This window comes from Accipiter gentilis, chromosome 5 (genome assembly GCF_929443795.1).
Source record: "Accipiter gentilis chromosome 5, bAccGen1.1, whole genome shotgun sequence".
Classification (NCBI taxonomy): domain Eukaryota; kingdom Metazoa; phylum Chordata; class Aves; order Accipitriformes; family Accipitridae; genus Astur; species Astur gentilis.
This window is the reverse complement of record NC_064884.1, coordinates 5,689,492-5,701,727: the sequence shown is the minus strand read 5'-3', so window position 1 is coordinate 5,701,727 and position 12,236 is coordinate 5,689,492. Positions and strand designations below refer to the sequence as shown.

The following is a 12,236-nucleotide window of genomic DNA, read 5'->3' as shown; positions in this document are numbered from 1 at the left end:
TTCAGGACACATGCACACACCCAGACCCACTCCCGCATGTGCTCCCGGCCCTGGCAATTCCCTCCCCAGAGGATGGCGGGGCCAGGACCAGCTCCAGGGTGCCCGCTCATACCTACCCCGCTTTGCCTCCCTGCCGGCACGGTGGGCAGCCCCTGGCCCTGAGCTCACAATGTGGTGGGGGGTGGGGGGCCTCCGAGACGGAGCAGGGGGGATAGGGACAGGGATGGGATGGGGATAGGGGCAAAGGGCCTGGGCGCAGGGGTCCATGCTCCAGGTGGGCAGGAGGGGGTCATCCTCCCCAGGGAAGGCAAGTCTTGTCCCTGCCTGCTTCTCCCCGACAGGGCTTGGGCTGCTGGAGGCCCTGGGGGACACAAGGTGGGGGCTGCTCGGGAAGGATGTCCCCCCCAGCAGGGAGGCTGAGGGCACAGGCTGTCCCAGCCCTCACCGCAGGCTGGAGCCCAGCCCCGCCACAGCCCCTCGCCCCACCGCCGCACACACGGGTGGCCGTGGCTCCAACACACAACCTAGGGTTTTATTGTGCAGACGGAGGAACACTCCCGAGGATAGGTTTTTTTGTTGTTGCTTTTCGTAGGGTTCTTTTTTTTTCCCCCTTAACAGAATTTTTTTTACGACAAGCTGTGGAAACAACTACAAATGTTCACAAAAAAATGAGACTCGAGACGCATCCGCGCTCTGCCGGCTGGGCTCTGCGCCTGCCCCAGCGCTCACCAGCAAGCCCAGGGAGCTGGGCGCAGCCAGACCTCAGCTATACACGGCCTCAGCAGCACTAGACAGCAAGCAAGCAGGCAGGGATGGGCAGGGAACCGGCATGGGGGTAGGAGGCAGCTTGCGGTGTCTGGAGAAGAGCAAGGAGTGGGGAGCAGCTGCTGTGAACTGCTCTCAGCCATGGCGGCACAGCCCAGGCTGCACGAGTAGCTCATCGGGGCTGGGGCTCACCCCATGGACCCAGATGCTCCTGCCTGCATCTTCCTCTGCCCCCGTGCCCTCCCCTGAGCAAGGGTGCAGCAGGGCCAGCCCTCTGGTCTCTCTCCCCACGGGCCGTCTGGGCTGCTCCTTGGTTTTTGGGGGGGAAGGGGCTCCTCCAGGTCCCACGGAGCATCAGGGCAGGCCTGGGCTGGTGGATGTGGGCTGTGCTCGGCGTCCCTCTCCCCACTCTTGCTGACCCCTGGGAAGGTCCTGGCCTTACTGAGGTGGTGGCCAAGAGCTGGGCTGCCCTTAGGCCCTTTTCTGCTCTTAAATGGAGACGAGGAAATGCTGAAAGGGAGGAGGGAGAAGGGAGGGGGCACATGGGCTCTTCCCAGCGGCATGGTGGGACTGGAGGAAGACTGTGCTGGAGGAAGGCCGCTGAGCCTAAGCAGGGCCAGGTACTGGGAGGTATGCCATGAGGAAAGATCGGGGCCCCCAGATGTTTCCTTGGGGAAGACAGGGTGACAGTGCAGAGAAGTCCCTGCAGAGACCTTGGGGTCACACTCCCATAGGGGAGCCCCCTCCCCACCAGCCTGCCCAGATTCAGGTCCAGGCATCTCAGGGAGGGGAGAAGGGGCCAAGGCCGGGCTGTGGCTAGCTCAGAGAGGCTCTGCTTGCCTCCACTGTGAGTGGGTGTTGGCAGCAATTCTCTCGTCACAGCTAAGGGCTGGTCCCCAGGGAGAGCAAGTGGTGTCTCGGGCTCGGGCAGCCCAAAGGTACCGGATGATGTCTGGAGGAGGCCTCCCTTCCACCTCAGCTGTAAAAAACAGATCAGGAAAAACTTGTTGCCAAAGCACATTTGCAGTGAGCCCCCTCCCAGGGCCCCAAAAGAGCCCAAAGGAGGCAGGGGCATTTGATGGGTGTCTCCTAGACCTGCTTCCCTCTCTCCTCCCAGCCTGGCCAGGCTCAGCATCATCCCATGCCTTCCCTGCTCCCTCTGTCTTTCCTGCTTGCTCCGAGACACGACTTGCCTCGTGCCCCCTCCCAATGACGGCAACTTGGGGTGACTCAGGATGAGAGGAGCAGGCTGAGAAATCAGGAAGGCACCTGGCTAGTGGGCAGGGCGGGTCGGGGACGCTGGCAGCCCCCTCTCCTCCAAGGGCTGGAGGCACAGCACCCAGCACAGGGACCCCTCCGCACGGTCTCGCATCATTTCTCTCTCTTACCTGCTAATCCAGCTGTCTTTCCCCAGTTGAGAACAGGCAAACCCCAAAAGTTAAAGGGATGGGAGAAGCGGGCTGTGCGGGGCTGAGGCTCCAGTGCTCCCAGCATGCGCAAACCAGTCAGCCTACCGAGCGGGGAGGTGCGATGGGAGAAGCAATGCTGCCTAGCGGAGCCACCATGCTTCGGAGCAGGGCATGTGTGCATGTGATGGTGGGTCTTGGCACAGGACGGTGGTTAGCGTTAGATATACGGCTATATAGAGATAACACAGAGAGGTTTCACTTGTTCCAAACGGTTCAGCTTCTCTTTCCAAGGGCTGCGTTCTGGCGGGGGAGGCAGGTTTGCTGGGGTAGTCGGTGTGTGCGTGCGTGAGTGTGTGCGTGTGTGTGCGTGTGTGTGCTTTTCCTTTCACAGGGACACGAAGTCCACGGCTTGCAGGAGAGGCAGGGAAAGAAGAAGCAGCAGGAGCCACGAAGTGTTCTGGATCAAGAGGCTGAAGCCAGCACATTTCTCCAGTTTGTCTGTGGGGAGAGGGAACAGGGAGGGAGAGAAGAGCCGCAATGAAATCCCTCAGGAACGGAGATCAGGCTGGGTGTTATAAGGGGTGCTGGGACTCAGCTTCTTGCCTTTTCTCTGCCACAGAAATGCAGCAAGTCTTATCCTGGCCCCTTGCTTGCTTCTCCCCTCACCTTGTGCCCACGTAGCGGTAAAACTTTTGGGGGCACAGAGACCCTGGAACGCATAACCCTGTCTGTGCCTGATTGAGGTGACAAGGGGATGGGCACCAGGTAAGACGAAAGGCTCTGCAACTGGAGGACTACTCCTGTGGGATGCATGGAAAATCTCCACTGCGCTCCTGCTCCGGACCACATACCCCTTCAGTCCTTCACCAGCAGACTTGTTCCCTCTGCTGGGACTGACTGTGAAGCATCACCTATGGGAGGACACCTGGGCAATGCACCCGAGGCAGGGCCCGAGAGAGGCAGGGCTAAGCAGTCTGAGATGGAGCAGAGCGAGGCCATCTGTGGGGCTGACTGCTCTGCTTGCAGTAGGAAGGGCATGTAAGGGTTGGGAAACATTTACGGGACTCAGGGAGGGTTTGGGGATGCCATAGGGGGTTGTGGATTTCTCTGCTGGCCCTGCCAAGCCAAGGAGCATCTGAGAAGGAGGGAGAGAGACCAGGTGCCGCTGCCCATCTCACCTTTGATGACAGTGATGTTCTTTATCTGGTTGCCGGTGTAGTCGTTGGTGGCCTTCAGCTCGCACATGTAGACACCCTCATCGCTAGTGGTGAAGCTCTGCAGGTAGAGGCACACCAGGTTCTTGTGCATGGTGACATTGGCTCGGCTCCGGTAGATGTTCTCGGAAACACTGATGGTGCTGTGGATAACGTGCTTCCTGTTGTCCTTGGTGATGCTGAACTCATAGGTCAAGGGGTTGCTGGTTTTGTTCTCATAACGGCAGTCCACCCGGAGGCTCTGGCCCAGCAAGCAGGCACTCAGGTCCTTGATCATCTGGCAGTGGGCAGCCTGGAGGACTGGGAGAGGCAAGCAGGGGTTGGACAGGGAACAGCAGGCACTGGGGATGCCCATGCAGCCTCCTGGCCCTTGCCTGGCTGCTCTGGGCTGAGCTCACTGGAGAGAAGGGAGGGGATGCACGTCGGCCAGCTGTACCTGTCAGGATGACAGCGATGCCGACGGTGGGGTTCATGTCTCTGCTGAGGTGCCCAGCGGTGGCTGTCACTGAGAGGGGAGCCTGGGCAGGGAGAGAGAGAGGCAGTTAGCCAGGCCATTACCCCAGCGCACAGATGCAGGCACTCGGTGGTGCAGACATGGGCACATGTGGCACAGGTGGGCAGGCTGCCTCTTCTCACACAAATGATGCTTTATAGCCCGCTCCTGATCATGATTCACTGCACAGGGACCGGCTGGCCCAGGAACCAGCTAGAGAATCGGGCACTGCGTGTCTGGCCAGCATCACCTTTCCGTATCCCCAGGCAATGCCAGCCAAGCTCTCTTTTCCCTGTCTGGCTCCCCCACGCCAGACATGAAATGAGCATGGCACAGACCTGCAGTTGCCTGCAGCGAAGCCTTGCGTGCACTGCCTTCCCCTGCTTCTACCCTGTGCCCAGACTGGCTGCCCAGTCAAAGGATGGGCAGGAGAAATCAGGATGCGCCCTGGTGTCTGCACATCATGGCCAGAGGGCTGTGTCTCAGGACCCTCCCTCAGCGCCGGCAGGCGCCAGGCCTGCCAGCTCCCTTGCGGCTCCAGCGGGTGAGCTCAGCAAAGATGACTCATTGCGATGCAGTGAGGGAAAGGGGCCAAGAGCAGCGAGAAGGAGGGACACGGCAGCTGGACAGGGAGCCAAGACTACCAAAGGATGGCACCAAGTCTCCAGGGGCTGAGCTGAGCCTGCCCGGCCACAGGGTGGAAAGGGTTTGGGGTGGCAGAGTACACCCTCTGGGTCCCTGGCCCGGTGCCTGTCTCTCTTCAGGCTGCCTCCTGGTCTGTGTGGGTAAGGGGCCTGCAGATGTGCCATCAAAACCCCAAGGCTGCTGACAGTCCAATCCAGCTGAAAGGAATCAATTACAGGTTTGCAGCTCAGCCAAGCAGCCGCATAGGGAATCCAGCCGCAGATATGCGGAATGGAGGGAGAGGGTGGGGGAGCAGCAAAGCAGACACCGGGGCTGAAGGACACACTGAGCGCCCTGCAGTCAGTCCTCCAGGCTGGGGATGTGGGGCCAGGTCCAGGAGGGGGAGGTAAATTATCACCCCTTTGGGACTCCAGGCTGGCAGAGGGGACAGCAGACCCCCAGTTTGCTCCCTCTAAGGCTGGCTAAGAATTCAGGGAAAAGCTAGGAACTGCCTGCACCGCAGCCAGCTGGATTTTTGTTTTTAGCATTTTTTTGGTCTTTCATATAACATTCTAGGAGGAAATACCAAAACCATTTGCTCACTCTGAAGCTGTGAAAGATCTCTGTATCTGCAGCCCCGAACCCTGGCTAAGAAGAAAAAATCCCTTCTGTTTAGTCTTGCCAACCAAGAGGTTGCAAGTGGGGGCAGGGGCACGATGGAGGAAGTCTCCTTTGGGTTCCTAGAAACTGGCCCCCGTCCCTTGCTTTGTCATTTCTCAGCTCTGACCCACCCCTCTGAATGTCCTGGGATGCTATCTAGGTCACAGCCAGGCTTTTCTCCAGAAAATCAGTGCAAGTAAGCTCCCAGAAAGGGGGAATTCCTCCTGTCTCTGTGCAAAAGCACTCAGATCATCTAGGCTCTGGGTTTGGGAGCCCTTGGCTCCCTTGTACCCCTCTCCTCCTGACAGCGGTGCCAGGAGCAGAGCTAGCCAGGTAACTCTCGCTCCGGCGTGATCCCAGGGGCTTTGTGTAGGGAGAGGACTCTCGAGGAGGGCACCATCAGAGCGATTCCGGCTTTTGCAGAGCAAAGCTTTCCGGCGCCGTCTCTACCACCTGCTCGGGGCCACGCCATGTTGGTACCCCTGTGCCCGTCACCGTGACAAGCTAAGGGTGACAAACAGGCTGCGGGGATGGAGGCGGGGGCGGGGGGGAGCGTCGGGGAAGAAGAAAGCCGGACCGATGGGCTGGGAGAAACCGAGAGCCCCAGGAACCTGGCTGCGCTCGGGGGTGGGGTGGGGGGGCTGCCAGCAAAACGGGGGTGCACGGGGGCTGCCGGCTGCGCCGTCCGTGCAAGGAAGAGCGAGACGGGCGACGCCTCTGCCCGGGCCCTGCGAGGGGGGCGGGAGGGGTCGGGGCGCGAGCTGCCTGTCCGTCTCGTCCGCCCCCCCGCCCACCTTGCAGGGAGCAGGCACGCGTGTGGCAGCGCGTGGGAGCCGGCGGCGCGGGGCGAGGCTGGCGGGCGCGCGCACAGGCGTGCCCAGGGAGGAATGCCGCAGTCCCGATCCTCGGGGTGGGGTGGGGTGTGTGTGTGTGTGTGTGTGTGTGTTGGGGGGCACCAGCATCAATGCGAAAAAAAACCCGCAGAGCGTCTCCCTCGGTGACCGCCGCCCTCCGGAACCAGCCTCTCCCCGGCGGGCAGAGCATCCCGAGCAGGGGCGAGAAGCTCCCTCGGCCCCGTACGCCGCCACGCCCGAGGGCTGCCGACCCTCCCCGCGTCGTCGTCCCCCCCCCCCCCCCTCCGCCTTCCCCGGGCGGCGGCGCCAGCGACGTGCCGCGCTCTCCCCCCACCCCCACCCCGCCGCCGCCCCTCCCGGCCACCGATGCCCCGCCGGCGGGGTCCTTCCCGCGGGGCCGCCCGGTCCGCGGCACGGCAGAACCGAGCGGGGCGGCGGAGCTGCCCGGACCGGAGCAGGCGGGTGGGGGGGGGGGGGGCCAGGCCGTGCCTACCTACCTGCCCGGCGCTGTCCGGTGCTGCCCGCGCTGCCGCCCGCGGGGCTGCCGGCGCTGTCCGGTGCTGCCCGCGCTGCTGCCCGGCGGGGCTGTGGGCGGCGCGGCGCTCCCGCAGTTTGGGAAGGGCCGGGCGGGCGGCCCCAGCAAATCAGGGCCGGGCGGCGTCACGCAGGCTCGGCCCCCGGCCCTGCGGCGCCGGGGGGGGGGGGGGGGCGCGGAGGGGGGGAGGGGGACCCTGCCTCTGCGGGCCTGCTCCCGCTCCCGCCCCCGCCCCGGGCTGCGGCCGCCCCGGGCCCCGGGGGACTCGGGCCAAGGCCGGGGCGCCAGGTGGCGTGAGGGGGGGGTTGGGGAGTAAGGAAGCCCCCTTGCGGGGGGGGGGCAGGGGGGTACCGCCGGGGCGGCCCCTCAGCGTGGCCCGGCCGGGACACGCACGGGTGCAGGGGGCCCCGTTCGGACACACACACACCCCCCCCCCAGCACCGCACCCCCCGGTTCCCCTCTTTCTGCAGGCTAGAAAGGGCAACAGATCCCCATTGCTATGGGAACATCACATTTTGTAGAAGAACTGCCAAGCCTCATCCTCCTCGGCAATGTGGGAGTTGTTTTGCTGGAAGAGGATGGTGCTTCGGAAGTGGAAAGAACTTAGCTTGGGCTTTGTTGAGGAGGGGGGAGGTATTCCCCCTGCCCAAACGAGTAAGACTCAGGTGCCCGACGAGGCCAGCCCGCACCAAGTCACCAAAGACCCATGGAACGCAAGTCTCTTCTGCATGGGAAATGGTGGCGGGAATGGCAGGGGACACAACTGAAGCTCCATCTGTGGTGCCACTGGCCACAAGCCTTAAGTTTTAGGCCCAGGGCTGGTGGCAGTGAGGACAACAGAGAAGGGCTTGCTCCCCACAAGCTCCCATCGCCACGTGGCTGGCAAGGGGCTAAGCAGAGCTGCCTCTGCATAGGCAAAATATCTTTGGACCCAGAAAGCAGCCTGGCGAAAGGCCTCTTCCCTGCTTTTAGGCAAGGTGGAGATAACGGGAGAGGAGGGCAGCATCAGGGAGATGCTCTCCCTGGCAGTTTGGGTCCCAAGGCTCCCTAGGAAGGCGCAGAGGCATGCAGGATAGCCTGCCCTGTCCTCACCTCCTCCCACATGCCCTGGCTGGGCTCTGCAAAAAGGGCTGGCGCTGTGAAAGTTGATACAAAAAGTCCTATTTGCTCCAGCAGAACCTGATCCCAGGTGACATTCGAGTGCTGAGGTTTTGCAAGCTGGCTGTGCAGAGGGGTTTTGCTAATTCTACAAAACCTTGGCTCTGCCTGCTTGCTCACTACATGACCCCCCCCAAACCGGGACAGACATCCAGGCTGGCGGGGGGCCCATGGCGCCCAGGGAGTGTGCAGAAGGGTTCCCAGTGTGCTGTCATGAGGAGCGGAAAGGCCTGACCCTATCTGTTATGGCAGCTGGGTATCGAATGAAGACAGGCTGTGGGGTCAATACACAGCTGCATGTGCACATCAACACAACTACAGCGGTGACCCAGGATGGTACAGACTGACTGTGCTGGCTAAGGATGGGATTAAAGACATGGCAGACTGACACAGAAAGCAACCACTAAGATGACTGGAAGCAGATCGATGCAAGGCAAACGGACAAACACAAGAGGTGTGTTGCCACGTTGTCAGGGTGCAAAAAAATGAATGCAAGCATGAGGTCTGCATCCAAACACAGCTGTGATGTGGGGCAGCACACACAACCATGTGCACACACATACACACACACACGCGCGCGCGGGTCCCTTGTACATCTAGCTCCACATCTCCACAAGCTGTGTCTCCCCCACGTCCCCACCCTCACCCCCAGCTATGTGAGCATAGGCAACCAGGGAATTCAAGCTTGAAGGACTAGCTTTTGGAGGCATGCAGATGCCCAAGTCCCATTGCAAGAGATTTCAGCTCCCTTTAAATCTCTGGCTGGTGGTGCTGTGGAGGCAGGCATGATTGTGCAGTTTCTGGGCAGTGCTAGCAGCGAGCGTCTTGCCTAGGTATTTGCAGGAGGCTCCTTGCAGAGGTTCTCCAGCTGGATAGTCCCGTCACTGCAGATTGCAGTCTGGCTGCTATCCATAAACCAGAGAAAATCAGTCCCCAAGTTGTACCTAATGCAGAGGCCTCCAGATAGCAGCCAAAGGAAAAGGGCGGGGAAGAGAAAATCTAACAGTGACAGACAGACAAATGGAGAGGGGGGACAGGCAGCGTTTACAGTGGCAGGTGTCAGACAGAGAGACAGACAGCCAGGCATAAACAGGGGCAAGGAGGTAGCCAGTCATAGTGCAGCACAGCAGAGCAGATACCAGCAGACGTGGGTCGATGTAGCAGGACAGACGGACAAGCAGGCAGAGGCAGGGCACAGACAGCTCTGCTAGCAGCTCAGATCTGCTGAACTGCCCCTAGCTCCTGTCTGGAGAGAAAGCCAGGGCATGTGGGGAGTCTTCTGCTCTACTGGAGTGTGTCAGAGGCATCACTATTCCTGGTAGCTCAAGGACCGTCCCCAGTAACTGCAGGAGGCAGCCTGGGAGCAGAGGCACTGAGGGGGACCATGACTCCGGTGTCTGGTGCTGCTGCAGCAATTAAAACCTGGCCTTGCCCCAAGGACATCTTGCTGCAGGGGATGCCCTTCTTGTAAGAGAAAGGTGGGTACACATTCTTCCCAAGAACAACATCTCTCCCCTGCCCTCAGCCTACCCCCAAACACGGGAAGAAGAGAGAGTGTCTCCTCCTCTCTCCTGCTCATGAATCACTGCACAGCAGTACAGTCTGGGTCCTGCTCAAAACGTGACAGCAGGATGCCCACGCAGCAGCCGGTCCCTACCAGCAACCATTTGGTCCCCCACTGCTAATTGTTGGGGAGAAGAGACATGAGATCGTGGCCAAGAGGAGCTGGGAGCAGCACTCCTGGGGAGAGACCCCTGGCATCCTCTTCAAGGCTATTAGAGCTGGGGAGTTACGGGATGGAGGAGTAAGGGAGGGCATCCGAGAATCAGTATTATCGATCTGGCAAAGATCGCAGCTCTAGGCTTGACTGACAGAAATGCTCACCTGCCTTGTAGCGCAGCACCTGCCCCTGCACATCCCCACTCTGCCTGGCAGGCTGGCCAGGCCCCAGAGCTCCAGCTGACAGGAGGGCTGCAGAGGATTCATGCTTCTCACTGCACTAAGCCAAACCCAGGCCCTTCCCACCCCATCTTTGAGGGACAAGAAAGGGAGGCTGCAGAAAAGCTTTGCCCTTGATTGAAGAGACAAAATGGCCCCTGGGAGCCCAGCGAGGCCCCACGGATGCTATATGTAGCATGGCCCAGATATGAAGCCCCTGGGCTTTGTGGCACCGCTCCACAGAGCTGGGGTGGAGGAGACTCTGCTCCCCTCCTTCCTGCATGCAGCACACAGCCACGGAAAACAGGGGCAGGCAGGGCTCCTGCTGCCGCACTGGCCTGGGGTCTGCTGTGCTTCAAGCAGCCATGTTAGCCTAGCAGAGGAGATGGCTGGCTGGCACAAAGCCCCAGGTCTGCCAGGGTGGTTTGCCTGCAGTGTGCAGGGCTCCTCTGTGGTAGCTTCTACCTGTTTTATGCCTGTGTCCTGGGTACAGAGAAGCCCCAGAGACCTCAGACTTCTAACAGTCTAACAGTGAGTGATCCAGGGCTAGGAAGTGCCCGTGAGGAGTAAGGTCCATTCCCTGCACTGATGCATCTGCAGGAACATCCCTCCTTTCCCTCTGTTCCTCTCTGTGTGTCTGCACGCTCTGGCTAGCAGGAAGTCCTGGCTCTGTGCTCACACCCAGTCATGCAAGAGTGCCCCAGAATGGTGATGTTATGCCCTCTTGCTTGTTGTGGTAGCTTGCTTTGAAGGGACGCTTCTCAGGGAGGCTGCCAGCAGTGAACATTCTCTGGAGTGTAGGATTCCCCCATAGTAAATCCCTGCTTCATCTGATGCTGCTGCCTTTCCACCCTATTGAGATCCAGGAGCCACCAGGCAAGATCCCAGCAGTGCAGCTCTCTTGACCAACCAGAGCAGAGCAATTCTTGCAGTCTGGTGTCCATCTGAAAGAGTGGATGACCATCTCCGTCTGCCTCTAGCCCTTCCTGCCCAGGGCCACTAAAATCTTCCCGCAGGAGGCTTGGAAATCCTTGTGGGAGCCAGCCAGGACTCTAGGAGCCAACTCAGCCTGGAAGAGGGGGTTGACCAAGGCACGGAGCTATCAGCTTGCTCCATCTGCTCCCCAGACTGAGTGGGAGTGGTGCTTGGCTGCCTGCTCCAGCCTCCTCCTCACTGCCTCCCATTGCAGCCAGCGAGGCAGCCTGATGGTGCTTGGCAGGGGCTAGTTTTTTTCCCACACAGCTACTGAGATGGGAAAGCTGCTTTCTGCACCATGATCTCTGCTTGAGCTTAGAGGGAGACTTGTCCCTGGGGGAAGGAGAAACATCGCTGCCAACTAAACTAAGCAGGTTTGGCAAATAACTCAGCTCCTAGCTCAGAGTTTGCAAATCTATGTCTCTTACCTGCAGGGTGAGTAGCCAGGGGACTTGTATTCAACCTGTTTGCAATACTGCCACATCCCATGGGCTCTTCATATGAGAGTTAACATGGACAGAGAGTTAGAACTGGGAAAAGATACCACTTCAGATGGCAAAACTCTCCTCCTCCACCTGCTAAACACCTTACCCAGTGACACACTACCGCCCCCCACCCCCCTTAAGGTAGCAATCAAGGGGAGTACCTATGGGGGCTGATGCCAGGTTGTGCAGCATTAGAAGCCCCAGGCAGGTGGCCGATTGCCAGAGCAACTTTAAACCCCTTAGTTTTGGAAAAATTTACCTGTGTTGGAAAGGAGAAGCTCCTAGGGGCCTCCTAGGAAGATGCTGGACAGACAAAGGGGCGTAGAGCACAGCACTGCTTCTGCTCCCCACCCCCAGCCTAGCTTTCTCCTCTTTCTCAGGAGAGATGAATAATGCAAGCTACAGAAAATGGAAATAGCTTCCCTGAATTTTCTCCTCCTACCTCCTGGGCCTTAAGGAGCGGAAACTGTTTATTAGCATTCCTTATTTAGGAAGAAACCATCAGGACAGGGTGGTTAACTCTCACCACATGGGTTCCTGCGGATAGTTCTCCAGAAGAAGAGCTGCTGGAAGCAGGTGGCTGCAGGGTCGCCCCTGTGCTCCAAGCCAGTGAGGAAGCTCCTCATGCTGGAGAGAAACAGGTTAAATAAAGGCAGGCAGGTTTGCCCCTTTCAGGCACAGAACAGAGCTCAGTCCTACATTGAGGCTGGAGACTGCCAGGAGGCCTGGCTCTCACCCTGGCAGCACTGGAAGGGCAGGGGCTGTGGCTACAGCACACACAGTGCTTCCCTTTAGCAGCCAGCCAGCTGCTCCCTGCACTTGGGTTTGTGTCATCAGCTCCAGCACTTGCTCATCTCCCCCATTGTTAGCGGGGACAATGGGAGCATGTACTCAGACTGAGTGAGGAAGGGCTTCCCCCTGCGCAGCCAGTGCCCCTCCTTAGTCCTCCAGCCCCAAGGACACCCAAGCACCTGGGCAAAGGGGGAGACAGCACTGCCAGCCCAGAGCCTGATGCCAGCTCTCCTCAGAGGCACTTGGCAAGCCCTGCTCTCTGCATTACCCTTCTCAGCACTGAGCCACAAACACCAGCATCCCTCCAGCCACATCTGGTTGCGCAACCAGACTT

At 59.9% G+C, this 12,236-nt stretch overlaps 1 protein-coding gene across 1 annotated transcript; it reads right to left on the bottom strand.

Annotated features, from left to right (window-relative positions):
• Positions 1 to 594: 594 nt before the first annotated feature.
• THY1 (Thy-1 cell surface antigen) lies at positions 595 to 6,648 on the bottom strand. The gene is made up of 4 exons (XM_049800305.1): positions 6,517 to 6,648; positions 3,825 to 3,906; positions 3,353 to 3,688; positions 595 to 2,672 (listed from the first exon to the last, which is right to left on the bottom strand). The coding sequence occupies exons 2-4, from the start codon at positions 3,859 to 3,861 to the stop codon at positions 2,560 to 2,562; spliced, it is 486 nt and encodes a 161-aa protein (XP_049656262.1). The 5' UTR covers positions 3,862 to 3,906; positions 6,517 to 6,648; the 3' UTR covers positions 595 to 2,559.
• Positions 6,649 to 12,236: the final 5,588 nt, after the last annotated feature.